The sequence below is a fragment of the Octopus bimaculoides genome, chromosome 9 (genome assembly GCF_046866305.1).
Source record: "Octopus bimaculoides isolate indiv1 chromosome 9, ASM4686630v1, whole genome shotgun sequence".
Lineage (NCBI taxonomy): Eukaryota > Metazoa > Mollusca > Cephalopoda > Octopoda > Octopodidae > Octopus > Octopus bimaculoides.
Genome location: NC_142936.1, coordinates 10,231,381 through 10,258,880, shown reverse-complemented (window position 1 = coordinate 10,258,880; position 27,500 = coordinate 10,231,381). Strand labels below are relative to the sequence as shown.

At 34.6% G+C, this 27,500-nt stretch overlaps 1 protein-coding gene across 39 annotated transcripts in view; it reads left to right on the top strand.

The window, feature by feature from the left end:
- Positions 1 to 27,500, top strand: part of LOC106871661 (serine/threonine-protein kinase mig-15-like) — a 764,441-nt gene that overhangs the window by 204,821 nt on the left and 532,120 nt on the right. For 16 of the 39 annotated variants that reach the window (XM_089357081.1, XM_089357079.1, XM_089357086.1 and 13 more), the window contains exon 18: positions 10,595 to 10,642. The exons of the other annotated variants lie outside the window; for them this stretch is intronic. In XM_089357081.1, the coding sequence (XP_089213207.1) occupies positions 10,595 to 10,642 (48 nt within the window). The remainder of the gene's footprint in view (positions 1 to 10,594; positions 10,643 to 27,500) is intronic. 39 annotated transcript variants of the gene reach the window in all.

The following is a 27,500-nucleotide window of genomic DNA, read 5'->3' as shown; positions in this document are numbered from 1 at the left end:
ATTCATCATCATCATCATCATCATCCTCATCATTTGACATCTGTTTTCCATGCTGGCATGGGTTGGATGGTTTGATAGGAGCTGGCCGGCTGAAGAGCTGCTCAGGCTCCATGTCTGTTTTGGCAGGGTTTCTACAGCTGGTTACCCTTCCTAACGCCAACCGTTTTACAGAGTGTGCTGGATGCTCTTACACAGCACTGGCATGGGTGGATTTTATGTGGCACCAGTACGGGTGCTTGTTATGTGGCACCAGTACAGGTGCTTGTTATGTGGCACCAGTACGGGTGCTTGTTATGTGGCACCAGCACCCACAAGCCCGCAACATTAGGAATGTTCAGCTGGAGAGAGATGCATGGGACAGGCCTGGCAATATCTTCATATCTTTGACATTTTGATGATGTCATTATTTATTTTCAGAATGACATTGTAGGGTAGGTGTGAGAGGCCAGATCAAGCCAATTTGAACATAAAACAGGTAGAATATTTTGGTCGGACATCGCTGATTGAAATGCTAAAGTGTTAATGTTATATTTTGATAATATTTTTTCTAAAAGTACAAACATGACCAGTACAACTGCATAAATCTCATTTGCAATGACTGCTTGAATCAGTTCTTGTTTTCCACCGTCAGTGTTAAAATATATATCTTTCGTTGTTTCGATTTATTAAAATTTCTGCTTTTCATGCTTGGTGGGTAGCAAGTATCTTTTATGTGCTTCAGCTGATTAAAATTTAATTGTGTAGTATTTACATTTAACCCCAATCTCAGGCTAACTTCCTTAAGCTGAGCCAACCAACTAGGAGATATAAATGTATTATTATTCATTTTCTTTTTTCATTTTTTTCCCCCTCAGTTATAGTATTTTCAAACCCGGCACATAATACCATAGTGATTTCTTTTATATATAAGCTGGCATGAAACACTACAGAGACCAAGTGGGGTGATAGGAGAATGGTTAAAAACAATAGATAAAGCTACTTAAGTTATTTATTACATTTACTCGCCATGTTGCCTCCTTTTTGTTCTGTTTCCCCCCCCCCCCCCTTATAGTTTCTCTCTTCCTTTTTCTCTGTCACTATTTCCTTGTCACTTCCTTTTCAACCTACCCCCGTCTTTTTATTTAAAAATATATTTATCTTTCTTTGCATCTCACACGTTTCTTTATTTATAATTTCTTGTTTTCTATCATTATTTTTCACACGCATTTTTTTTTTCATACAATAAAACCTCCTCTTTTATGTTTTTTTTTTTGTCTTCCTTATCTCTTTCCTGTTATGATATTTTTATCTTTTCACATTGCTCATCTATCTGTCTTTTCTATTTTTACTTTATTTTCACCATTTTCTCTTGTAGTTTTATCTGTTTTATTAATTCAATCCTATCAAGTTGTTTCACATCTGATTGAAATCACTGTTCTTTTCCGAAGTGCTTTGCTGCTGTATTCTCTCTTGAAAATTATATTGTCTTTTCATTGAAATAAGTGTTTAATACAATGCAGATAGTACAAAATTTCAGCATTTTAACTAAAACTAACTCCATTATCTCTTAGTACCTACTCTATATTGCTGTTATCTTCCTAAATATATTACAGTAGATATTTTTAGCAAACTCTGTCTTCTCTATCTTAGCTGCTAGGAAGATGGAGAAAGACATCTCTTATACTTGTAGTCCATGTTTATTCAAGAAGGAACTGTTAGCAACCGAAATATGGATTAAACAACTGCTTGCTGCTGTACAATAATTCAAGTTGTCAGTATGTCATCTGAAGCAAAATTGAAGCATGTAATCCAGTTTTAGAACAGGAATTAATTCCCCAGTTGAATAATCTGTTCAATATTTGTTTATAAAAACATTATGGAGTTTCCTTCTTCCTTTCTTTTATTAATCATTTAGGCATTATCATATTATTTTTTTTTTATTTTTAACTTCTTGTAAAATGAAAATTTGTTTAATTTTATTTTATGATTTTGTTTATTGTTTCAAATAAGTGTTTAAAAAAAAGAAATGTTTTCTGTCACAATCTTCTTAGTACTTTGATGAATTAATGAAGATTTTCTATCCTGCTGAGCAAGTTACCCATATTTAATTCTTAGTTTATTCATTTCATTAAAATTGTTTTCCTTTCTTTTATACTTTTCATTGGTTTGATACAGTTTGATACAAAAGCAAAAGCCAGTAACTTTTAGTTGAGCTTTCAAAGGTGAATTTAAAACTAGTGTAGTAAATAATGATGGTGTTAACCACTATAAGACAGAAATTAGTATCTGTCACTGCATGTGCTATTTTCATAAACCAGCCCAGCTATAAGTAGACACATTGACAGTACCTGAATAGTTGTCTTGCAAATCAACTTATCTATAATTTAATTTCAACTTATTTTCAGGTTTTCTTTCTCATTAAACAGTCTTGCTTTGTTGGAAGCCAGCCTGTTAGTTATTTATCTTTAATGAGCAATTTTCACTAGATTTTATTCCAAGTCATTTTATGTATATATTTTGTCTCTTGTTTTCAACATATGGAAAGTTTAAATTTCTGTTAAAGCTCATTTGCTTATTTTTTTGTTTTTCTTTTTGTGAGCGAAAGTTATTAACGGCAGGGAGTCTGTCACCTCTTAGTTATAGACTCTGTAACAATAAACACTGGTCAACATATTGATTTTCTTTAGAGTATACTACCTGAATTATGGTAAAATGAAAATATCGTAGACATGACATTAGTAGTTTATTCCTTTTTGATACCAATCTACCTGAGACAGCCTCTGCTTCTATGATAACGGAGTTCTTGTTTTAAAGTGATGTAAATTAAAACCCTTCATTAATAGTTTATGTTAATGTATGTCCCAAACACCAGGTTAATAATGGTAGTTATTTTACTAAATTCTTCATTGTTTTCAAGATTATTTGAAAGAAAGGCAGTGTGTTTCATTTGAAATGTAGTAATAAAAGGGTTTTAAAAAATAAGGAATAATCTATTCAGAGATTCTGGAAAATGTTTAAAAATTTATGGCAAAGATATTTTCTAAGTTTCGTTTTAAAAATATATCAGGGACATTCTAACAACAGCTTTGTTGTTGAGACACATTGGTCAATGTAGTCCTAGATACACACATACACACAAAAAAAAAGAGAAAAGAATGGATATGACAGGGATAAGCTTGATTGTAGTTTAGCCTTATTCAATCAGGGCTAGTCTGAGGTTAAACAATAGTAACAGCAACAACAACAACAGCAGCAGTGGTGGTCTTTATGGTATTACATCCAGCTTTTATTCACTCAACTGGAGAGACTAAGTTTCAGAAGCAGTATCCAAATTTAGTATCTAACTACCTCAGCCGCCATTGCTGTCACTTATTGGCTTCAATGATGTTATTATGTCTGATGTAATAAATATCTATCATTCAATTACTAGTTTCAATGATATTACCATGTCTGATATAATATATATCTTCTTTATACGTAGCATTAATGATACTAGCTCATATACATATATATATATATATATATATATAAAATCACTTATTTACTTGTACCAATCATATTATTATGCCTGTTCTAATATTTACATTATTTACTGATCTAAAGGATACCATGTCTGGTATGGTTGATATCTCTTTATTTATTGGTCTCGGTGTCATTGGTAGTTTTTCCTTATTTGCATACCGCTTTCAAACATATTACCATGAATGAAGCAAGGCACCTACTTCTGTTCAGTAGTTTCAGTGATATTACCATGCCTGATGCTTCTCTGCTCTGATCTCTCATTTATTAAGCTTCAATGATATTATTACTTTGAATGATGTGGGATATCATTTTTATTTTGTTGTATTTCAATAATTTAGTTTCTTTGGTTTGAGATACTGAATAATTTTCGCGTTTAACCTTAATGGTCTCTAATGCTTCAGGAATGACATGTCTGCTCTCATCAATCTTTTTCTTTTTTTTCTACATACAATAGGTAGTTGGTATTTTTCATTACATTGTTTTTCAGCCAGCAACAGGTTCACTGGTTTACCACTGTCTCTTTAATTTAGTAGCCTCTTGTTTGTTTAGTAGCCCCTCGTTGGGACAACAGTCCCTCTTTGGGTTAGCAGCCCCTCTCTGGTTTTGCAGCCTCTCTTTTGGGCTCTCAGCCCCTCTTTGGGTTAGCAACCTCTGTTTGAGTTAGCACCCTCTCTTTGGGCTCTCAGCCTCTCTTTGGGTTAGCAACCTCTCTTTGAGTTAGCAGCCTCTCTTCAGACACACACACACACACACACACACACACACACACACACACACACACACACACACACACACACACACACACACACACACACACACACACACACACACACACACACACACACATATATAGTGAGACTTCAGTTTTGTAAGGGACAAGACTTTGACTGTTGGCGCTATGATAAAATGCTACTAATACATTCTGCAAATTGTTTAGTGTAAAGAAGGGCGTCCATTTGCAGAAAGCACATCAAAAAATGTGTTTGTATGGATGAGGTGTGGTGGCCTGATTCATGTGGGGGGTGGGGTAGTGATACTGAATAAGAACTGAACTGATTTAGACTGCAACTCTGTCCATCTTGTGCCAGCATGGAAAACAGTCTTGTGAATGGTGATGGAAGTGGTGTTGGCAGTGGATTCATGGCAGCAGTATAGACATTTATATTATGTTTAAATTCTCATACATCATTTCATTTCTCATGTATCTTAATGTATCTCAATATTTAAATATTGAGACCTGCTATATATATATATATATATATACACATATATATGTATATATATTTATAATTCATCTGGAAATTATTAATTGCAACTAGAATCAGAAATTATTCATACATGCATCTAGGTGTGTATATGTGTATATACATACACATACGTGCATGCACATACATGTATGTGTATTGTATACACATGCACACTGTGACGTATGGATGTTTGTATGGTTTCTGACTCTGGTTTCAACAACTCATTTAATTGTTTTCATCATGAATTCAAACAAGTTGTTAGCATTTTGAATAGGTTTTCATATATATATATATATATATATATATGTATTCTTAATAATAGGTCCACCTAGATTGTATGTGATGACATAACTAACTCTCTGGACAGCAGATATACTTCAAATGTTGGCTGTTCACTTCATTGCAGTGTATTAGTTCTTGTCTCCTGTAAGAAACTAACTGAATAACAGAGTGGCAAGTTCTCAATAAAGAGAAATACAATGCTGTTACTTCACATTGTTTCAGTATGATTTATGAATTCCATCGAGATTAGTAAAGTTAAATTCAGTCATTAGTTAGGATTGAACTTATTTCCCCTTTTTTTTGTCTTCTTTGTTTTATTAGCTATATTACTCAGCATTTTTGTTTGTTTATTTTGTTGGTTTCTTACTCTTTTTTTTTTCTTTCTTTCTTCTGCTTCTTTTTGTTTTCAATGTATATAGCTGTGGAAATATATTCTGATTATCTTTCACCACTCAGCACGGTTAAGTGAACTTATTTGAATGATAGGTTAATATATAAATGATAGAATGAACCAAACTGTATCATTTAATTTCCTTTTAGCTTTTGGTTTCATAGTGGCAGAGAGAGCTTTAGTCCATTGTCTGCAAATGGAAGGACAACTTTTAGGGATATTTTAAAATAATGATAATCTTTCCTCTGCTGCTTAGTTAAGACAAACCCATTATTCTGTGAACTTCCTCTTAAAAAAAAAACAGAAAAAAAACAAAACAAATAATATGAATGACATTTTAAATTAAAACATTATTCAATGCCTATTACCAAAAATATGATAGATTTACCAAAATTCGTATGTTAGATAATAATATAGTGATGTTAGGAAACTCTTCTTAAAGTTGTCTGCTGTGTAGTCTATTCACTAAATGAAGGACCTAAAAGAGTTTTGGCAAGTGACCATAATGATTTGAATCTACAATTTTGCCATCAGCTTTGTCTTTATTGAATGAAAGTTATGCCAAAATTAATGCTGTCACCATCTTATTACATTCAGTGTATTTTATAGTCACACACAGTATTTGCCTTTTGGTCTTTAGCTGTTCTAAACATTTGCAACTAATTAGAGAACAGCCAGCAGACAAGTAACATAGTTAAGGAGAATTAATTAAAAGTACTTTGAATCCACTGAAGGACTGGTTACATAACATTATCAATTGCTATTTCTACATACACAGAACTTGTGGTATTGTAAATAGTATTAATATATTCTATAGACACCTGAAAAATTTATCAAATTATGAGTTACTCCAGAATGGCCTAAATTCTTTATGGCTTGAATTTTACCAGGTAACAAATATATATTTAAAAGGAAGATTACCCGTGATAGCTTCTTATAAATAGTGTAGATTATATCATGATACATTCACATTGGGATCAGATTCAAATGTGTTATGTCAATTTTTCCTCATTAAATTTGTCTCTCCGATGTCAGTCACAAATATGTGTGTGGTTGTTTCTGATCAACATCTGTGAACACTCAACACCCTGGCCAACATTGTGTGACGGAAAACCTCACACTGTAGTGTTTCATACATTCGTAGTTCACTTCTAGCATTTATTGGTTCATCCATTTTTCACAGGGAGAAAATACATCAAAATTATTTCATTTTTTTCTTCTTCTTTCTCTCACGAGTATCTTAATACATCTTGAGAGTCTATACCTGTTACGATACTTTTCTAAGCAAAGGGAAAAAATAGAAATAATTCTAACATGCTTGTCTTCCTTTGGTGTAAAACAGGGGAACCAATAATTAATCTGTTTGTGTTGGAGATGTTTGTTTAACATTTCTGTTGCGAGGGTGATGTATTGGGTGTGCAGATATAGGAGTTTATAACAAACAGACCACTTAAAGAGAAGACAGAAAACATCCCAACCTATAATGTCATGGGATCATGGCTTATTATCTTACAAGAAATATTGTTTTGACAAATGTGTCTTCTTATTCAAGAATGACTGTGTTTAACTGGAAATAGTATCCCAGAAACATTCTCTGGATAAGAACTGACTGTTCTTAGCTTATCATAGAGTTCTGAGAAAACCCTAAACATTGCTTTAACAGGGTGAAAAATCACCTTGAAGATAATTTGTTAAACTTCTGATAATAGAAGTTCAAAGTTTGCTACAGCCTCTTGAGAAGTCAAACAAATTAGGATAAGTATTTCTTTATAATAATTATATGTAGTAGCATGTTTACATTGATTTCTAAGATGGGCACAAGTACCCACAAATTTGGTGGTGGTGAGGGACTAGATGGAAGATAGAGTTGACTGTGGGAGGATTTGAACTCAGAACATAAAGAGCTGTAACTACACTGCTCAAGGCATTTGTCCAATGCTCTGTCAGTTCTGCTAATCAGGTGTGGTACATATATTAAAATGTCACTTGATAGAACCAGGTAACATAGTTTACAGTAATACAGTAGGAGAACATATTGGTAAATATTTACAATTGTACAACACCTCTCTTGGCAACTGTTCATTCAAGATGTGTACAGCCCAAGGGTGAAGCTTGTTCTTAAATCAACTGCTTCGTGTTTTTAACCTGAAACCTTAATCCTGAATGAGGAGTAATTCTGAATAGTTTTACAACAGAATGGCTTGTTTCTCTTACTAATTATGCATGGAGCTTGAGAGAGAGAGAGACAGAGAGAGAGAGAGAGAGAGAGTGATAGAAATCTTGTAGGGCTGATTGGATCAACAATGAATCAACAATGATGGTAATGCTTTGAGTGATGAGAACAACGTTTTCAAGTGATTTACTTTGTCTAACCCATTTGGAAGTAGTTAACATTTGTATGTTTGGCCGGTTTTTTAGAAAGGAAGGTCATCTGATCATTAAACAACCAAAAAAAAACAAATGTTCCAACTATTCATATGCAAATATTTACATTTTTAGGACTATCTGCTTTGAGTGTTGAAGACGAGGAGGGGGGGAAAAAAACAAAATCTTACTGGCTCTAAAAGAAAAAAAAAAGTGCTTCAAGAATTTGTTTTGTGTATTCTAATGTTAAATGATTGATTTTGGATTCTGTCAAAGGCTGCGTGATTGGAATGGAAAGCAAGCAATGGTGAGTCTCAGTGTTGAGTGGAAGCTGCCGTCCATTTTGTGGATGAAGAACAAACTTCACCCGATAATGTTGCCTGTGTTACACGTGTGCGTACACAGAGAGAGATTTTGGAACATCGAAACCTAACAAAATCTTGAAATGTCCTGATGGTCTGTAGGATTATGATATACGGAGATGTTTTGTAGCCCTGGTGAAAAGACAACTAAAAGATACAATTGTATTACAATGAAATTAATTTACTATGAAGATTCAGATAATTTCTATTGTGCAACGTTCATTTTATCTTTCCTGTAGTGTTTAAAACAGATAAGTAATTCGTCATGAAATGACCAATTTCTCTTTGATGAGATGCTAATCTGAAAGACTCTTTTATTATTGTTAGTTTCTAGTTTCTTTTATGTAAAGATGTGAAATTCTCCTTGTCTTAGTGCATCTTAGCTTTTATTAAAAGTAGAACAGGAGTCCTAAATATGAAAGACATAGTTTGTTGCAGAATCATGTTTATCCTTCTACTCTTTTCCTTCAATGCAATTCTTTCCAAGCCTACTAGATAGACTCTTTGCGATGCTTTCCTTTCTTTTTAAAATTTTTTTTTGGTGTTTCTTTTTTTCCTTTATTTCGGTGCAAGCATATAAATTTGTGGAATTTGGCATAAGAAATATATTTGCTTTAATTTAGTTTATATTTGATTTGTAAGTATTTATATCTCCTATCACAAATTTGTCAACTTAAAATAGCTTCAAACACATGACAAGACAAATGCTGTATTGCAGTTGACTTGTCAAATAAAATTTTATTGCTTTCTCTTGGAACTCTACTGAATTCCAGCTCGCAAACTATCTATTATGTCTTTTTTGTTGTTGTATGTATGTGTGTGTATGTGATTGTGCATTTGTGTATTTGAGTATGCATGTGTGTATGTGATTGTGCATTTGTGTCTGTGCGTGTATGTTTTGATATGTTCATTTTGTTTCCCCTCTACATGTGCATCTGAGTATAAGGGTAGTTAAGTTTGTGTCAAGGATTTGCGTTCCAACCAACCCCAAACTCCACTCCACCCCCTCCCTCCCTTTCCATCCCACACTCCATACCTTTCTAAAGCTAAGTATCATTTTAGCTTACAAAAGATATTGGCTTTTATTTTTTTTTCTCCCCCTCTTGCTGCTGCAGTGATGCACAAAAATGTTTGAAGAATTATTCCTGCATAGCATTTTGACCTGGAGAAGTTTGATGTACATCTTCTCCTTTGTTCAGCTGTCAAGACTACTTTGCTTCATACCTATATTTTATGGTTTAAAATTTTTTGATGTTCGCTCGTTTTTGTTGTTGTTTTATGACTTATTTATATACTATGGCAAGACTGATAATGTAATTAAATGTATATATATATATATATATATATATATATATATATATATATATATATATATAGATATAGATATCGGTCAGTACATTGAGGCATTCTCTCACCAAATCAGGTTTCTCTATATTTTAATGCAGTCTTCTTTCTGCAAATCAAATGCTAAGAAGTGTTTATGTAATATTGTTTAATATTGAAGTTAACCTGAATCTATCATAGAGCCTCCACCGTATCATAGCTGTTCTTGATATCTCTATTATTATCCCTACTATAATTCCAACTCTATTGTTTCTATTCTGAAACTTCTTTAAATAACCTATGATTTTGTTCAACACAAATAACATCTCAAATAGATTTAGTTATATAGTGAAAGATTTTAATAAACACGCTCTTAATTTCTAATTTAACTGCTTTATTAATGAAGAAGAAAAGTGTTTCCATTTTATTATTTTTTTCCCCTTGAGACAGGCTTCTAAGTGATATATTTTTAATGTGTAATTTCTTTTTCAGCTTGTAAACTATAATCTGTATACTTAAGTGTCTTTACTCTTAATAAACAAGAATACTTGTTCAGGAAGATGTTGTCTTCCCAATGAAAAACTTCACATTTTTAACCTTTTTATTATTTTGTAACTATCTCTGACAAGTGATTTTTATCTTCACTCCATAATTTTCATCTATTTTATCTGGTTTTAATCCCAGATCTCTGTTTTATAAATATTTGATATTTCCAAATGACGTTCAATTTAAGTTGACTGATGCCTTAATAATCTGCTTGATATCAAGGCTGTTTAACGAAGAAAAAAAAAAAACCCATCTCATTAATGAATACTTTGAGCAAGACTTTTTTTTTCCCTTCCTATTTTGAAAATAAACAAATAAATGTTATTGAATCCTATAGAGACTCTTGCTGACATGAAAAAAAGGAAAAAGAAAGACACGAACACTCATCAATGTAACTGATATGAATAAGGGGTGGTGGAATAGGAGTCTTAAAAGAAGATGTTAAGAATGGTAATTGTGGTTGTTGAGTGGGGAAGATTTTGAAAATTTTGTGATTTTTAAAAAAAATTAATTAATAGTATTTTATGATAAATATATTCCATACTCTTTCGAAAACTGATTTTAAAACTGATTTTCAGGTACAAAGGGTATCTTTCTGATTCCCGTCATTATCCTTATCCAAACAGGTTTGTAGAGTCCTTGACTATTTTGTGTGGTCAACACACCACAGCTGCTTGCATGTCCTCCAGCTATTTTGTACATGATTTGGACCCCGATTTGTATTGCCTAACCAAACCTTATTGATTAAAGTAAAAGAACTTCACCCTCGCCCATTTCAATTCTCCTCCTTCCTCGATGCACTCATGTATATTAATAGTTCTCAGTCTCTCCTTTTTTGCCTATCACCCAAGAAAGCAAACTAATATTTTAATGAATTTCTGTATTTTTATGCAAATTCTACTGCAATGTTTTATTGAATGAGCCATGCAAGTTATAGCATGAAGAATCCTGACCTAACTAACTCAGAATATGCTCTAATTTCTAGGTATTTCTCATGAGATACCTTTTAATATCCATTGATTACTTCTTTGTATTGTTTTTAGCTCTTAAATGTATTTTTTTAGGTATACATTCAAAGACTAATGTTTATTTGTGTATGTATTTGTTTATGGACAGGAAATATTGTTTCTAAGAAAACATCTAACGTATGCTTTAATACAGCATCTTGTAAATTTGTTAGGAGACATCGTTCATAAAAATAAAATTCTTATAAAACTGTTTATATTCAAAAGATTTATATGGGATAATGTTAAAAAAAAAAAAAAAAAAAGAGTTAAAGGAAATAACTCAAGTGGGTCAAGGAATTGGTTTCAGATTAATAAGTTAAGGGATGATGTACTAAATGATATACAAAAAAAAATTTTTTTAAAATTGCTTATTGAAATCTTCTTCGTTGAAAGAAAACAAAAACCTAGTTATAATTGTTAGCAACTATGAGAGAAGGGGAGATAATTGTTCAAGATTCATTTTGCATGTTTTAGGGAAAAAAAAAAAAAAAAAAATCTCTGCTGTCATCTGGCTTGCAACGATCAGATTTCCCCCAAGACGTAAATGAATTTAGTGAAATATTAAAAAAAAAAAAAATTATCTCCCCTTTTCTTAGGTTTGGTACAAATTACTGCTTTTCCATTTTTCTTGGTTACTTTCAATTAAGAGGGAAATTTCAATTAATTGAAAATATTTTTTTGCTTATATCAATATCTACATCATCCCCTTAACTGTTTTATATGCTATTGCACTTCTAAAGTAACATTTTGTCATTTTTTTTTCTTAACTTCATCTCTAACAATTTGATTCTCTAAAATTTCATTGTTTGTATAATTCAGTACAACTAAATCTCCCAGGATTACACAGCTTCATAGAAAATATAATGCTATTATCTTTGAAAGTAGTTTGGTTTCAAATTTCCTTCTGTTTTTATCCATTTCTTTTTCTGTGTTTATTTATATTTTTTTGGTTGTTGTTGCTGAAAATCTTCATGATTGCTGTAAACACTATTTACATGCAGTCTAGTCTTTCATTTTCTTTTGTTCTTAAACTTCTTGGAAGTGAGTAAAATCTAATGATATTCAATGGTGTAGCAACTAAGTTTACTTTTTTTTTTTTTGTTTTTCTTTGGTATTTTCCTTCCTCTCTCTGTTATTCCTTGATTTAGAATTATTATTTAAAACTCTTTCTTATAAATATATTTCTGCCTTCCGACTGTTGTTATCAACACCTGTTCAATCACCACTTAACTTCAATAATGAGCAGCTATTCATCATTAATATATAGGAATCTCTGTATACACTTTTAATGAGCTGTCTATGTGTATGAAATTCCTGCCACTAACATTTAACGTATAAATATTCTTCCATCACATCTATGAAAATTTGTGGCTTTTAAGTTTGTTTACTTTTTTGGGATCCCTTCAAGTTTTGTTGTTTTTTTTTAGAGATCTTGCAAAGTAGATTAAACATATGTACAGTACCATTATTTACTTAAGCCCTTGTCCTCTATGGAGCTTAGGCCAGTGATAACTTTTTTCCACTGTTTTCAACTCTGGGCCAGTCTCCTTCCAGGTCTTGTTGGTTTGGAATTGTCATCGATGCTTCTGAAACATCTGCTTATTTCTAGGTAGGGCTGTTGGTCCTATGCAAACCCATTTTTATTGCTGGGAAAAGGTGCTCGATATTAAGTCTGGCCTTTATCCTTTGACCTGTTCAACATGGGAGGCCTTACTAGGAGCTTGTGCCCTTCTGACAAAGCGCTTTCTGGGTCATTGAGGCACAAGCCACCATTCCACAACCAGGAACAGACCTCAGAGTGGCTACAGTGCCAGTATCACTGCCAAATGTCTTATTGGAGACTTCTGAACAGCTGGATGGGGGTTGGAGGGCCTCTTGAGTACCAAACTATTTCTATAGCAAGTCCTTATCTGGAAATGTGATAATGGCACACAGAACTATGCAATGAGAGTTTATGTGGCTTTCAGTGCTAAACTTTGGTTAAATCCTAAATTTTCTTGAAGATTTTCTTTACTCTATAGAATAGAGTTATAAGAGTTCACTGATAGATTTTCTCTGAAATTAATTTCCTAGTAGTTGAAATGAGTTTGGCACTTGGAGACCAGACTGGGATCAACTGATCTTTTTATTATGAGCATAATTTTCTGTTCCCCTTGTTTTTCAATGGCCATTCACTTGCATGTACTTTGTTAATGCGATATATATATATATATATATATATATATATATATATCTGTAAAGATATGTGACACTTATTCGGTAGCCATGATAGAGATCCGCTTTTCGGATACTGGGGTGGGAACCCACGCCAACATCTCTTCAGTTATCTGACCATTGAAAATTCCTGTGAAAAATGACCTTTTGTCTTTTGTCTTAATAACGGTCAACCACACAGTAATTTCCCTTTGTTTAACGGTCATTTTTCACAGGAATTTTCAGTTGGCGTGGGTTCCCACTCTGGCATCCGAAACCTGGAGTTTTATCATGGCTACCAAATAAGTGTCACATATTTTTACAGATAAATTCCACTATTTACATAATATCGAGGTCTCTTTCTTTCTTCTGTTGTCCTTTCTATCAATATTTATATATATATATATCTAAATGCATGCATATGTTACACACTCATATATTTGCAATGAAGTGATACGAGCGTGTATACATACATGCATACATACACACAAACATACAGATGTAGGTATATATATATATATATATATATATATATATATATATATGTTGAATATGGCCATGCTGTTTGTGATAGGCACTGGTTTTCTTTAGGGTGTACTACTTTACATTGCATATAGATTAAGCAAGTCCCCATGTCGATTCAGCCACTTTCTCCTCCGTCTTCCCTTCCCCCCACTCTTTCTCACACATACTACACACACCTGCATGCACACAGAAATTATAAGGTGCTAAAATGAAGATGAAATATTTCTAATAAACAAAACAGATAAAACTACCATTAGAAAAATTCGTCTATTTAAGGAAATATTAAATTATTTCTAGTGAATTCTGTGAAAGTTTTATTTCTAGCTAGAACTGCACAGTATAGAATATTGGATATTTATAATCTTCAAATTGGACAAGTTATTCATTTATAATCCCAATTTTGTCCTGTAATATATATAAAAGTGTTGTTGCTTAGCTTCTGTAAGTTGTTGATATATAAGTAAATTTGCTCATTCTATACATTATAGATGAGAGTTAACTGTTTGATTAAAAATCAATGTTCTTTTTTTTTCTCTCTCTCTCTCTTGAACACATTGAACTTTTTTGTGTGCAATTTTCCTTTCACTGATTTCAAAATTATGGCAGGTGGAGGAATGAGATAGGAGAATTAAAATGAAATAAAGAAGCAGGCACTGTAAGGAGAAGAAGTGGTGGTGGTGGTGCGGGGAAGAGAGAGAGAGAGAGAGAGAAAAAACCGCATTAAAAAGGATTCGTTGTAACAATCCTAGTTTTATAAGATTTTTGCTGAATATTTTAAAGTTGCTTCGTATGGCATGTATTTAAGTTGATAGTTGTCAGGTTTGATTATATAAGCATGCGGCTCATATGAAGCTGTCTGAATAGATATACATACATGCATATATACATATATATATATATATATATATATGCACATGTACAGCCACGCATGCAGATATAGATATAATTGTTGCTATAACATAGTAAAGCAGGGAAATAAATTTTAGCATAAGAATGCATGATGGTTGTAAATGGCAAGATTAATAGGAAGTCCTTTCTGTCAATACCTATAGTGTAAATATGCTACCTGTCATAAGATGTGTGAAAAATCTATACATATGGGGATCTATATATAATGTCCAACTAGATCAGTATCAGCAGTTACAATTGTCCAGATAAATATGTGATGTTGGGTATTGATATTTGATTATAGCAACAGCCATTCACTCTCTGCATGTTGGAAATGGAAGGTACGGTTGTATTGATTTTTAATTTGTGGCATCCTAATTATCGAAAGATTTTTAAAGTGTATGTATGTCTGTGTGTGTGTGTGTGTGTGTGTGTGCATATATACATAAATATATATATAAATATATATATATATATAAATATATTTATATATATATATATATATATATATATATATGTGTGTGTGTATATATATATATATATATATATATATATGTGTGTGTATATATATATATATATATATATAGGCACACACATACCACACCACACCACACCACATATCTGAAAGATAGAGATAGTTGTATTGGTTCTGGCTCAAGAGACATATAAGGAAGTGGTTTGCTATGGGAATTACATTGAGCACGTAGATATAGAGATTAGTTAGAAGCGAATTTAATTGCCGAAACAACAATTTAACTATATTTTGAATCTTTACGATTACTTTATCTGAAGTTGCAAGATAGGAAGTAATTGCATCACTTTCAACTCGAGTGGAAAGCAGGAGATGGAGTGGTTGTGGTGGTGGTGGTAGTGGTGGTGGTTGAGGGGAGTCTGTTTAATGGAGTGTTTATTCTGTTAATGTAATGTTTCATGACAGGGGCTGAAGTAGCTACAGGTGGAGATGGAAACTTGTACTTAGCTAAGATTGCCCCATTTAATAATCTCTCGCGGCTTTATTAATTTCACTTTTTATCCAATACTTTGTGTTCTATTAGTGTGGGAGTATGTGCATTTATGTTGGTTCAAATATTTTTATATTTTCTACTATAGAAAAAAAAGAAAACTAGTCTGATAGATACCAAACACTAACATTTCTCTATCAATCTATGTCTATCTGTCATATTTTAGCTCATGTGTATACAATACATTAGCATATTTGCAATTTATGGTACTTTCAACATCGGTGTATATATATATATATATATATATACACACACACACACACACACACACACACACACACATATATATATATTTATGTATGTATTTGACTTAATTAATTATTCTAATGAGGAGTTGGATTCGACTGCTAAGGACAACATGTGATTGAATCTGAGCTGAATGATTAACAGTAATTAATCTTTAGGGACTCGAAGTGAATGATTAAGAGGATTGATTCAAGGTTGGAAGGTTTGGGGGGGGGGGCAGTAACCGTGTTGTTGATTGGAAAACTGCTGAAGGAAAGTAATTTCCAAACTACAGCTGGTTGTTAACAAAACAATTTGATCACCAACTTTAAAACAAGTTATGATTGTTGCAAAACTAGTTTAATAATTTAAAGCTGACACACACTATTTAAAACTATTTGCTTCAGTTTTAAATTGAAAATAATTTTATCAGATTTTAGAAAGCTGATGTTAATATCTAATTCTCTATCTTTTATTATTACTTCGAAAATCAGATAACTTTGTCTTTGCATATTATTTGCAAAGATCTAATCATATTCTCCAAATATCCTACAAATCTTTACTCTGGTTATTTTTAAAACGGTTGGAATGGTTTTGTAATATCTAGCTTGCTACAGAAAATGTTATTTAGAAAAGCAATCCAAAGTTTGCTTATGGAAAGATGACTGTTTTCTATCATCTTACCAACAACTCTTTGGAGCAGCTGATCTGATTTGAGAAAGTATGGCAGCATTTCTATTGATATGATTGTGCGTGATGTTTATTGTAATTAATGTAGAAATGCATTGCAATATATTGTAACAATATTATGAAACATCTAAATTTATATTAATAATTTCATATATGCTGTCAAAGAAACATCATTTTTCCCATTGTAAGAACTTCCCATTTTGTGGTTTTTATTATACCGCATTTTTGCTATATGTTTTAATATTCTTTTCTGTTTATAATCATTGTAGGGAAACAGTTAACCTATATGTAGAAATTTTAGGACTTGTTTACTTTCAAAGGATTTTTTTTCAATTTGAACTTTATGATTTTCTGTATTTATTTATTATTTTGGTATTCATTTATTTATTAATATATTTATTTATTTATAGTGGGTTTATTTGGCTTATGATATTTTTTAAAATGTTTCAAAATAGTAGTTTGTTTGCTTTTAATGACTGTTGCGAAAAATCCGACTGTAACGACTAACATTTCATTACCAGTTTTAATGCTACCTATCTACGATAATTTGAAATGAATAGTCTGTGAAGAGAATAAAGAATAAACTATCACATATTGGCAAAAATGTATTGATGTATCAAGCAATTACAAAAAGAGAGTGGTTTTATATGCACTTGCACAGCAGGCTGTGCAACCAAGCCACCTGAAAATATTGGTGCCGATGACAATGGATTTCGTGGAGGAGAAGGAGACAGTCAATAATTTCTGTTTCCTTGGTGACTTAAACATTACTGTGGGTAGAGTTAGTAATAACAGTAATCGACTGTATCTCTTGTAATGACGGTCATGATCTTTCTCCGTGTGTGAAAGGCAATTTCAGTTGTATGGTTGAAACTGGAGCAGTGACAGTACAGAGTCCATCATAATAAGGAGTAATATTAGGGAATATTATAGAAATCACTGGTTTTATTGGATGTTATAAAGTGAAGGTGAAAAAATGTTGGTGAAGAGCCGAGCTGGTGAAGAGCCAGATTAAATTAATGATAAAAACGCTGGGTCGTTAGAAGAGGGAGTTGATTAGAGATTGGATGAGTCTAACGAGAGGGAAATATTTTGTGTACGTGTTTGCGTGCGTGTGTGTATACACATGCTGTTGTTGTTTAACCCTAGGACGAATATGAATGAGCACACTTGCATACTTGCATACAATGAATGGTGTTCAAGCATCTTGTCTATTTTCCAGGCATAATGTATCTAGGACTACATTACGTTTCTAGTGTGTACTTAAAAAAAAAAACAAAAAAAAAACTGATGTAGGAGTGTGATTGGAGAGAGGTGTTTGTCTTTTAAATTCTGCTAGTCCACCTGCCTCATCGAGTCACGATGTAGTAGTAGTAGTAGTAGTAGTAGTAGTGCTGATGTTTCAGGTTAAACAGTGCTGAATTGGTTTGGGGAGAGGGGCAGAAAACTCCAAAACGAAACAAGAACAAATGGAAACATCAGTTTTAGCTAAGGCAGATCTGTACAGAGAATACACTGTATAGCATGGAGAGGATGGGGTGCCGTTGACGTTTAGGTAGAAAAGAGCTAAAGCTAAGGCCGTCTACATGTCCTGAACACATTCTGTCAGTAACGGTACCAATCATTATAATTGACACATAACAAGATAGAGGGACCATCTTGGTTCCATTCATCAGGTGTTGTCTCTTTATTGTCAGCACTCTCCCTATGTTTTTCAACACTTCAAACCTTCCATATTCACATTGCAGAGTATCAACAAGCTAGCTACAGTAATAATGAACCCATTTTTCTTCCTCATCATCAGCTGACACCTTAAAATCAATTTCCATTAACTTATTACTCGTTTTGTTGGCTTTCTTTTTTTCCACATGACTACATTCCGAATGTTCGCAATAAGTAGGTTTTTGTTTTCATTTTTCTGTCAATTCCTATCCTAGTTTCATTTATTTATTTTTTTTTTTTTCTGGTCTTGATTTTTCTTCTTCCTCTTCCTTCTCATCTTCCTCATCTCACTAATGCTAAATTAGTTTTTTTTTTTTTTCTTTTCCTCTTGTTGTTGTCGTTTACTTGGTTTTGTTTTGTTTGTTTCTATATTAGCAATAATATCATAATTTCTGTCATCTGTCATGGTTTTAATTCCTTTTAAGTAGAAATATTCAGGGAGAGAAAAAAAAAAAAGAAAGAAAGATAAATGTTGTTTTTCAATTGTCTGCAGTTTCTCTTTCTTTATCAACAGCAATCTAGTATTTCTAAAAATCTCTGCCAAATGTCTTATACAGATACATTAGCGCTCATGTCAATTGATAAACATAAGCTAAAAATATGCATAAAACCAAAGCTGAATGCTAACTTATACTTACACTTTGGCAGCACAGTACTGTTGTGCTTTTTCTTTTCTCTTCAATAATATTCATTATCATCATTGTTATTATTATTATTACTATTGTTGCCATTCTTCTTCTTCTTCTTCTTCTTCTTCTTCTTTTTCTTCTTCTTTTTCTTCTTCTTCTTCTTCTTCTTCTTCTTTTTCTTTTTCTTCTTCTTCTTTTTCTTCTTTTTATTCTTCTTTTTCTTCTTCTTCTTTTTCTTTTTTTTCTTCTTTTTCTTCTTCTTCTTCTTTTTCTTCTTTTTCTTCTTCTTTCATCATCATCATCATCATCATCATCATCAATAATAATACCACCACCACCACCACCACTACTACTAATTCTTAAAGATCTTTGAATTGGCAAAGCATCAATATCATAATGATGTTGGAATGATATAACAACATGGCTCTGAGTCTGTACGTTCATTGTTCTAAATGGTTTTAGGATATAATTATTGGAACATGCACAGATAGTGTGTCAGTCTAGCCCTGCACAAGCATATCTTCTTAAGTCTATGAGTTTTTAATTTCGGTTCTTTAGTCATGAACAAATTGCATGTCAGTTCCTTACAATCTCCCTGCCCACCCCAAGATTGACCTTAAACCTAATTAACAGCTCTTGTTTCTTGTAATTGCATTCAATAATTATGTACTAAAATTAATTTCTTTTACAGTGCATGTTACTTTTTAAATGTTCCAAAAGCAGTTCTGTTCTCATTCAAAGAACCAGGAGTTTGCTTGATTTTTTTTCTTTTTTCTTTTCTTAAACTCTGTTGGAGCCACTCTTGAAATTTACCTGTTTATGTATTTTATGAATTTGTTGCTGTTAAAAAAAAAAAAAAAAAAAAGAAAATTATATTAGTGAAAAGTAGAGGTGTTGATAAGAACAGAAATTAACTTGAACAAGGCGGCAAGCTCGCAGAAACGTTAGCACGCCGGGCGAAATGCTTAGTGGTATTTCGTCTGCCACTACGTTCTGAGTTCAAATTCTGCCGAGGTCGACTTTGCCTTTCATCCTTTCGGGTTTGATTAAATAAGCACCAGTTATGCACTGGGGTCGATGTAATCGACTTAATCCCTTTGTCTGTCCTTGTTTGTCCCCTCTATGTTTAGCCCCCTGTGGGCAATAAAGAAATAAGAAATTAACTTGAACATATTGGTGGGTTTTTAATATGTCATCTGGAAAGGAAAGACCCTTCTAGCAGCCATCTATATAAGGGAGCCTCAGAATGCCATGAACTGGTATATCCTGAGGTTGACACTTGGCAGAGAATCATCATCAGCAGCATCTAACATACATTTTCCATGCTGGCATGGGTTGAATTGTTTGACAGGAGCTGGCCACCTGAGAGTTACACAAGGCTGCAGTTGGCATGGTTTCTATGGCTGGATGTTCTTTCTAATGCCAACCACTTTACAGAATGTACTAAGTGTTTTTTACATGGCACCAGCATAGGTGCTTTATATTTGGCATTGGCATGGCTGCTTTTACATGGTACCAGCACAAGGTACTTTCTATGAGACACTGGCATGTGTGCTTTCTATGTATCACTAAAATGGGTGCTTTTTACATGGTACATCATGGATGATGATGATAGTGGACAGGTGTGGTCACTCATTGTGTGACATTCTTTTCACAGCTCATCTCTTTGAGTTAGTTGAAATCCTGGGTCTTGTGCAGTCTAAAGTTGGGCATTTGGTATTCTGGATTGAGAAGTAAGAGCAGATAGTCTTCTGTCTGCTGGTCAAGCAAGTTCTACGGTAGGTACGGTTGAATGATTTGTGGATAGAGTATTTTCTTGTCAGGCTAAACTCTCATCACCGTCTTCAAATACCACTTGAGATGTAAGTTTGAGAGAGAGAGAGAGAAAGAGAGAGAGGTGGTGCTGCTCTCTCATAATTATGAAAGAAGTGTGAATGGTAAAATTGGTGTGGCCATAAGAACTATACACCTGTAGGTTGGTAAGAAGGCAATTGTCTTTAGCGTGCTAGGGTAATCTGGGATAATGTGTTTGGTACCCCTGGAGTATACTAAGTGGTTCTCCCACCCCATTTTAGTGATTGTTTGTTGTTTTTATTTTGTCATTCCATGCTGTAAGTGTTATTTTGTATTATTGTTTATTATTATTATTTATTATTATTATTATTATTATTATTATTATTATTATTTTTATTGTTATTATTAATTTATTGATATACCTTTATTGTCAGTCTCACCCTGTTACCTGTTATAAAACCCCCAATGTTTTCTGTTTCTCTTTGTATTTCATCTTTGTATTGTTTTTGGGTCCTTGTGGCCTACGAAAGAAATCATCATCACCATTGTTATATAAGGATGGTTGATAAGTGGAATCAGTTGTAGTGGGGGGACCAAATGCATTACACCATTTAGCAAATATATATAGTAGTACACACACACACACACACACACACACACACACACACACACACACACACACACACACACACACACACACACACACATGAGGGGGTGGGGGAAAAAGTTCTTCGCTTTAAGGGTATCACAAATGGCCTGACTGGAGGCTAACTTTCTGGGTTGTTTTCCAGGGCTTCAAAAAACTGAAGGACCACTGCAATAAGTGCTTGGATCTGAGAAGGGAATATGTTGATCAAAATCATTCATCATAATTAACTGATTCTCCTGTATTTCCTTTACCCAAAACCGGGAACTTTTCACAGCCCCTTGCCTTCCCCTCTTCCTGGGGTTGAAAAATTAAAGAATTAGTCAAGTTCTGGGTTCAATATACTTCACTGTACCCTACTGCCCACAAAATTTCTGGCTTTGTGCTTATATTGGAACTATTATTATTATCATTATTATTATTCTTTTTATCTCCGGTTTTGTTGGAGCCTACGGTACCATGCTAACTGTTCTTTTCAGCTATCTAATTATTATTATTATTATTATTATTATTATATGAGAGTGCAGTGCATGCCATCAAAGTAACACTGGGGTACAAATATATGAAGCCCAATATACCTATCATGACTACCCGTCAGACAAATGTACACCAGGCATCGCAATCATATGTGCACAACATGGTGATCTTATATTAAGATGAACAATGCATGACCTCACAGGTGGGGCCCTGTTAGAATTTTCTTCAGGTTGAGTAGCCCATCGCACTCAAAAGGTCCCTGAATAAGGTTTGTTTAAGAACGATGAACAAAACACCCGTGTTTCCAGAGAAACAGACAATAATGTTTAGGTGTTGGATTACTAACCACATTGTTATCTTTAATTTAGATTTCACAACTTTTGTTATGTTGTGCTCGTGGGCGAAGCACCTAAACCTGCTTCACTGGACAAAACACAGCAGCTATACTTCTAGTCCTTTATTGAGTGGTTGGCTGTAAGAGATCATTGAGCTGTGTATAAATGACTAAACAAATTATTTCTGTTGTTAATGAGAGTAGTTTCAGTATTTAGTTTTGTCCATCTTTGTTCTGGGTTCATCAAATATTATGGGGTTCAGCTTTACATTTTGTCCTTCTGGCATTTTTATCAGTTGATTAGACTTTCTCCCTACAAATATGCTGTCCTGCGGCAATGCAAAATTTGTTATTATTAATGTGGGCGATCAGCATTATTATTATAACTTTAAAAATACAAGGTAAAATATTGTGGATTGTTTAGACAAGAAGGTGTTGTTTGCATCTCTGAGAGTCTTGCTGAAATTGCTTTGCTTAAGGTATGTACGTGTGCCCGTGTATGTGTACATGCTTGCGCATGTGTGTGTGTGTGTGTGTGTGTAATTAAAATCTGAAGAGAAGGTAGAATGACGTTGTCATTGCCATCATCGTCGTCGTTGTCAGCATCCTCCTCATCAACAACAGCATCAACAACGCTTGCAACAACATCATTTAATTTTACTTGCAATCAGTTCTAAATGTAGAGGTGCCAGTGCCAGAAGAACAAATAGATTGTTTAATCATTTCTAAGTAATCTCGTAGCTCGTTTGAGGATCAATTTTAGCAGTAAATAAGTTAAAAGTAATAATAATTTTATTCTTTTGGAGCCTCAGTCAGGTGTTAATTTCACACATGTTTGGCAGCGTTGTTAGGGCAACAGACAGAATACCTTGCAAGTTTCTGTTCAGGCTCTTTATGTGCCGAGTTCATATCTCACTGATGTCAGCTTTGGCTTCTTTCTTTCTTTCTTTCTTTTTTCCTCTCTCCCTCCCTCCATCCCTCTGTCCATCTGTAGGTCCCTCCTTCCCCCCCTCCTCCCCTCCCTCCTCCCCTCCCTCCTCCCCTCCCTCCTCCCCTCCCTCCTCCCCTCCCTCCTCCCCTCCCTCCTCCCCTCCCTCCTCCCCTCCCTCCTCCCCTCCCTCCTCCCCTCCCTCCTCCCCTCCCTCCTCCCCTCCCTCCTCCCCTCCCTCCTCCCCTCCCTCCTCCCCTCCCTCCTCCCCTCCCTCCTCCCCTCCCTCCTCCCCTCCCTCCTCCCCTCCCTCCTCCCCTCCCTCCTCCCCTCCCTCCTCCCCCTCCCTCCTCCCCCTCCCTCCTCCCCCTCCCTCCTCCCCCTCCCTCCTCCCCTCCCTCCTCCCCTCCCTCCTCCCCTCCCTCCTCCCCTCCCTCCTCCCCTCCCTCCTCCCCTCCCTCCTCCCCTCCCTCCTCCCCTCCCTCCTCCCCTCCCTCCTCCCCTCCCTCCTCCCTCCCTCCTCCCTCCCTCCTCCCTCCCTCCCTCCTCCCTCCCTCCTCCCTCCCCTCCCTCCCTCCTCCCTCCCCTCCCTCCTTCCCCTCCCTCCTTCCCCTCCCATCCTTCCCCTCCCTCCTTCCCCTCCCTCCTTCCCCTCCCTCCTTCCCCTCCCTCCTTCCCCTCCCTCCTTCCCCTCCCTCCTTCCCCTCCCTCCTTCCCCTCCCTCCTTCCCCTCCCTCCTTCATCATGGTCACCATCATCAACATCATCATCATCATCATCATCATCATCATCAGTTTTACTTTTAACCATTAATTGTGTCTGCAGCTGGTGTGGTGAGGATGCTGTTGTTACCCTTACTATATAACAGAGCTAAATTTTCTTTTTCTCATATACTTTTCTGATGGTGGTGCCCCAGTATGACCGCAGCTTTAAAGCTAAAACACTTTAAAGAATTAAAAAAAAAAGCAAAAAAAAAACCCAACTTGTTGCTGGATGATCTTGATATTGACCACTCAACACCAGTAACGGTGGTAGTAGAGTGGTAGATATTTTCTGCTAGGTTGAGGTATGTAGAGTGATATGTGGTAGTGTGCAGCAAAGACAAGCTTTGGTCAATGAATCTGGAATATTTATTATGTTTGTGTGTATGCAGAGAGAGAGAGAGGGAGAAAGAAAGAAGAGAGAGAGAGAGAGCACTTTTAGTGATAATGTATTATGTGGAATAGAACCTAATGTTGCATTCAGAAACCTTTTGGTTAATATCAATAACAAAGCCAGTCTTGTTTGTTGCAGTGAATGTTATGCAGTGTGTATGTATATATATATATATATATATATATATATCAAGAATTATATAAATTGCATATTATAACACAGTGACCTGTGAAACTGGTTTGACTCGTTCACCAAATCAAAAACCGGCAACAAGTTCACTGTTGCTAGGTGAAGATGTGCATTAACTTAAATGACGGAACCTCTTTGAGTTACAGCGGGTTCGCTTGTAACTCCTGCATTTATACAACCGCATTACATGTGGAGAACGAAACAAGATCGATGGGATGCTTTTTATTTAACACCTAAGAAATACAATCGGTTATTGATACGTGTAACCAGCACCTCCATTACATTACTTATCCCCCCACCCCCACCCCATTCCCATCCATATCTGGGGAGATTTATTGTGAAAAAATCACATGATATTGTGTTCTTGGTGGCTGTTGCTTATTCTTACAAAGTTTCCTGGTGTGGCTGGGCTGATGTACTGATATACTTCTTCCTATAAAATCTCACTCTATTCATGCCTCAGCTACTGGTTTTTTTCTTCTTCCTCCACGTACTCTCTGTCTTTCTGTCTCTCTCTCTCTCTCCCTCTCTCTGCTTCTTTCTTACAATATCACAATAGATTCTATGTGTATGTGTGTTTGCATGCTCAAGTTAATGGTTGTTCTCAGTTGGAAATTTTAAATATTCTTTATGAAAAAAAGAAGAAAAAAAAAACCAAGTAATAACGAACTTCAGAATCTGTAAGCAAAGAAAGGCATTGTAGTTTGCTGGAAGCATTATGATACAGAAGTCAAATAACAAATAACGAAGAATGAGAGCTTCTAACAATGCAAAAGGAAAACTTAAATAACCTTTATATATTTCAGGCACAAAGGCCCATCATCAGAAATGAACAACCAACTCTATGTGGACAAAGTAGGATCAATGCCCATACAGTGATCAATACACCAGTATCTACATATACTAGTGGTTCTCAGTTGGGGTCCGAAAAAGCCCTTGGGGGTCCATATTAGATTTAGTTAAAATTTATTTGTAATGAATTGGTTATTCTTCTACGATACACAAAATATAAAAAAATTTTTTAATGTAGTTCTTAATAAGAGTTAATTATAAAAATATAATATTTTTCTAAACATCAGGAGTGGCTGTGTGGTAAGTAACTTGCTTACCAACCACATGGTTCTGGGTTCAGTCCCACTGTGTGACACCTTGGGCAAGTGTCTTCTACTATAGCCTTGGGCCGACCAAAGCCTTATGAGTGGATTTGGTAGACGGAAACTGAAAGAAGCCTGTCGTATATATGTATATATATATATGTGTATGTGTTTGTGTGTCTGTGTTTGTCCCCACAACATCGCTTGACAACCGATGCTGGTGTGTTTACGTCCCTGTAATTTAGCATTTCGGCAAAAGATACCGATAGAATAAGTACTAGGCTTACAAAGAATAAGTCCTGGGGTCAAATTTCTCAACTAAAGGCGGTGCTCCAGCATGGCCCCAGTCAAATGACTGAAACAAGTAAAAGAGTAAAAGAGTATCAGATGACTAAGAAGGTTCATCCAGGTAAAATAGAAATCAAATGGGTCCATATGTAAAAAAGGGGTTGAGAACCACTGATGTAGACTTTCTTTAACCCTTTAGCTTTCAGATTATTCTGTCAAGTGCAATGCTTATTTATTCGTATTTTATATTAAAAAAGGTGACGAGCTGACAGAATCATTAGGATGCTGGACGAAATGCTTAGCGGTGTTTCGCTTGTCGCTATGTTCTGAGTTCCAATTCCGCCGAGGTCGACTTTGCCTTTCATCCTTTCAGGGTCGATGAATTAAGCACCAGTGAAACACTGGGGTTGATGTAATTGACTAGTCCCCTCCCCCAGAATTTCAGGCCTTGTGCCTTTAGTAGAAAGGATTGTTTTATATTAATTGTGCATTATCTTGAAGCTTTCAATGATGTGGTTGTTTGTATTTAGAATAACATAAAAGGATAAGTGCAAGAGGCCAGACTTGGCTTGTTTGAACGTAAAGCAGGTAGAATATTTGGGCCAGATATTGGTCAATTTAAATGCTAAAGGGTCAAGGTGTTCATTTCTGATGATTTGTTTTGTACCTGAAATATATGAAGGTTATTTCATTTTCCCTTTTACTCCTCTGTTTTCTTCATTTGTTGATTTACTTATGTAAGCAAACATTAGATCAGTTCTAGCTTTCAGGGAGTGGTGTTGGTAGGGGCTGGGGAAGCACCAGAGTTGTTAGATCTACAGAGGAAAAGAAATGCTATGTCGAGGGTGTTCATTCTTTTCCTTTGGTGTTAGTGACGACAGGGAGACGAAATATGTGAATTCAATCTGTGAATTCAAAATTGAGTTGTGAACTTATGTCGCCAAAAACTTTTAACTTCTTAGTGGCAACAGCCTTGCTTCCAGACTCTTCATCATCATTAATGCTGCTGCAACTGCTGCTCCTCTCCTTCACGTACATTAAACACTTTCGCTGGAAGTTGGGGAAATATTGAAAGCAGAAGAGTCAACTAGGAATCTGATAAAGATTTTTCAATTGTAATGTTACGCAAGTTAGAAAACCTCAATTGCCATAAGTAGCCATTATCTGAGATCTTAATATATTTATCAATGACTCATTTTATGGGGAGGAAAAAAAAATTATAAATTTATTTACACTTTAATTCATAAATGAATAAAAATAAATAAAAATAAATAAACATAAATAACTAAATAATGAATAGAAACTTTAATTCATTACTAGCTTCTATTTATCTGCATTTTTTTTTTTTTTTTTACTGTTTTTGAAATATTTTTGTTTTTTTCTTGACATTCCTCTATAAAGCAAAGTTAATTGAAATTATTCACACCAGTGTAAAATCTGTGAATGCATATGGTGCCTGTGTTTGCTGAAATCTTCTCAATATTGGGAAGCATTATTGATATTTATTGATAAATGTCTCTCAAGAAGTTTGCAATGGATTATGAAAATACTATCTTACTGTGATCAAAATTAACTACTCTGTATATATGTGTGTGTTTGTGCGTGTGTGTTTGTGCGTGTGTGTTTGTGCGTGTGTGTTTGTGCGTGTGTGTTTGTGCGTGTGTGTTTGTGCGTGTGT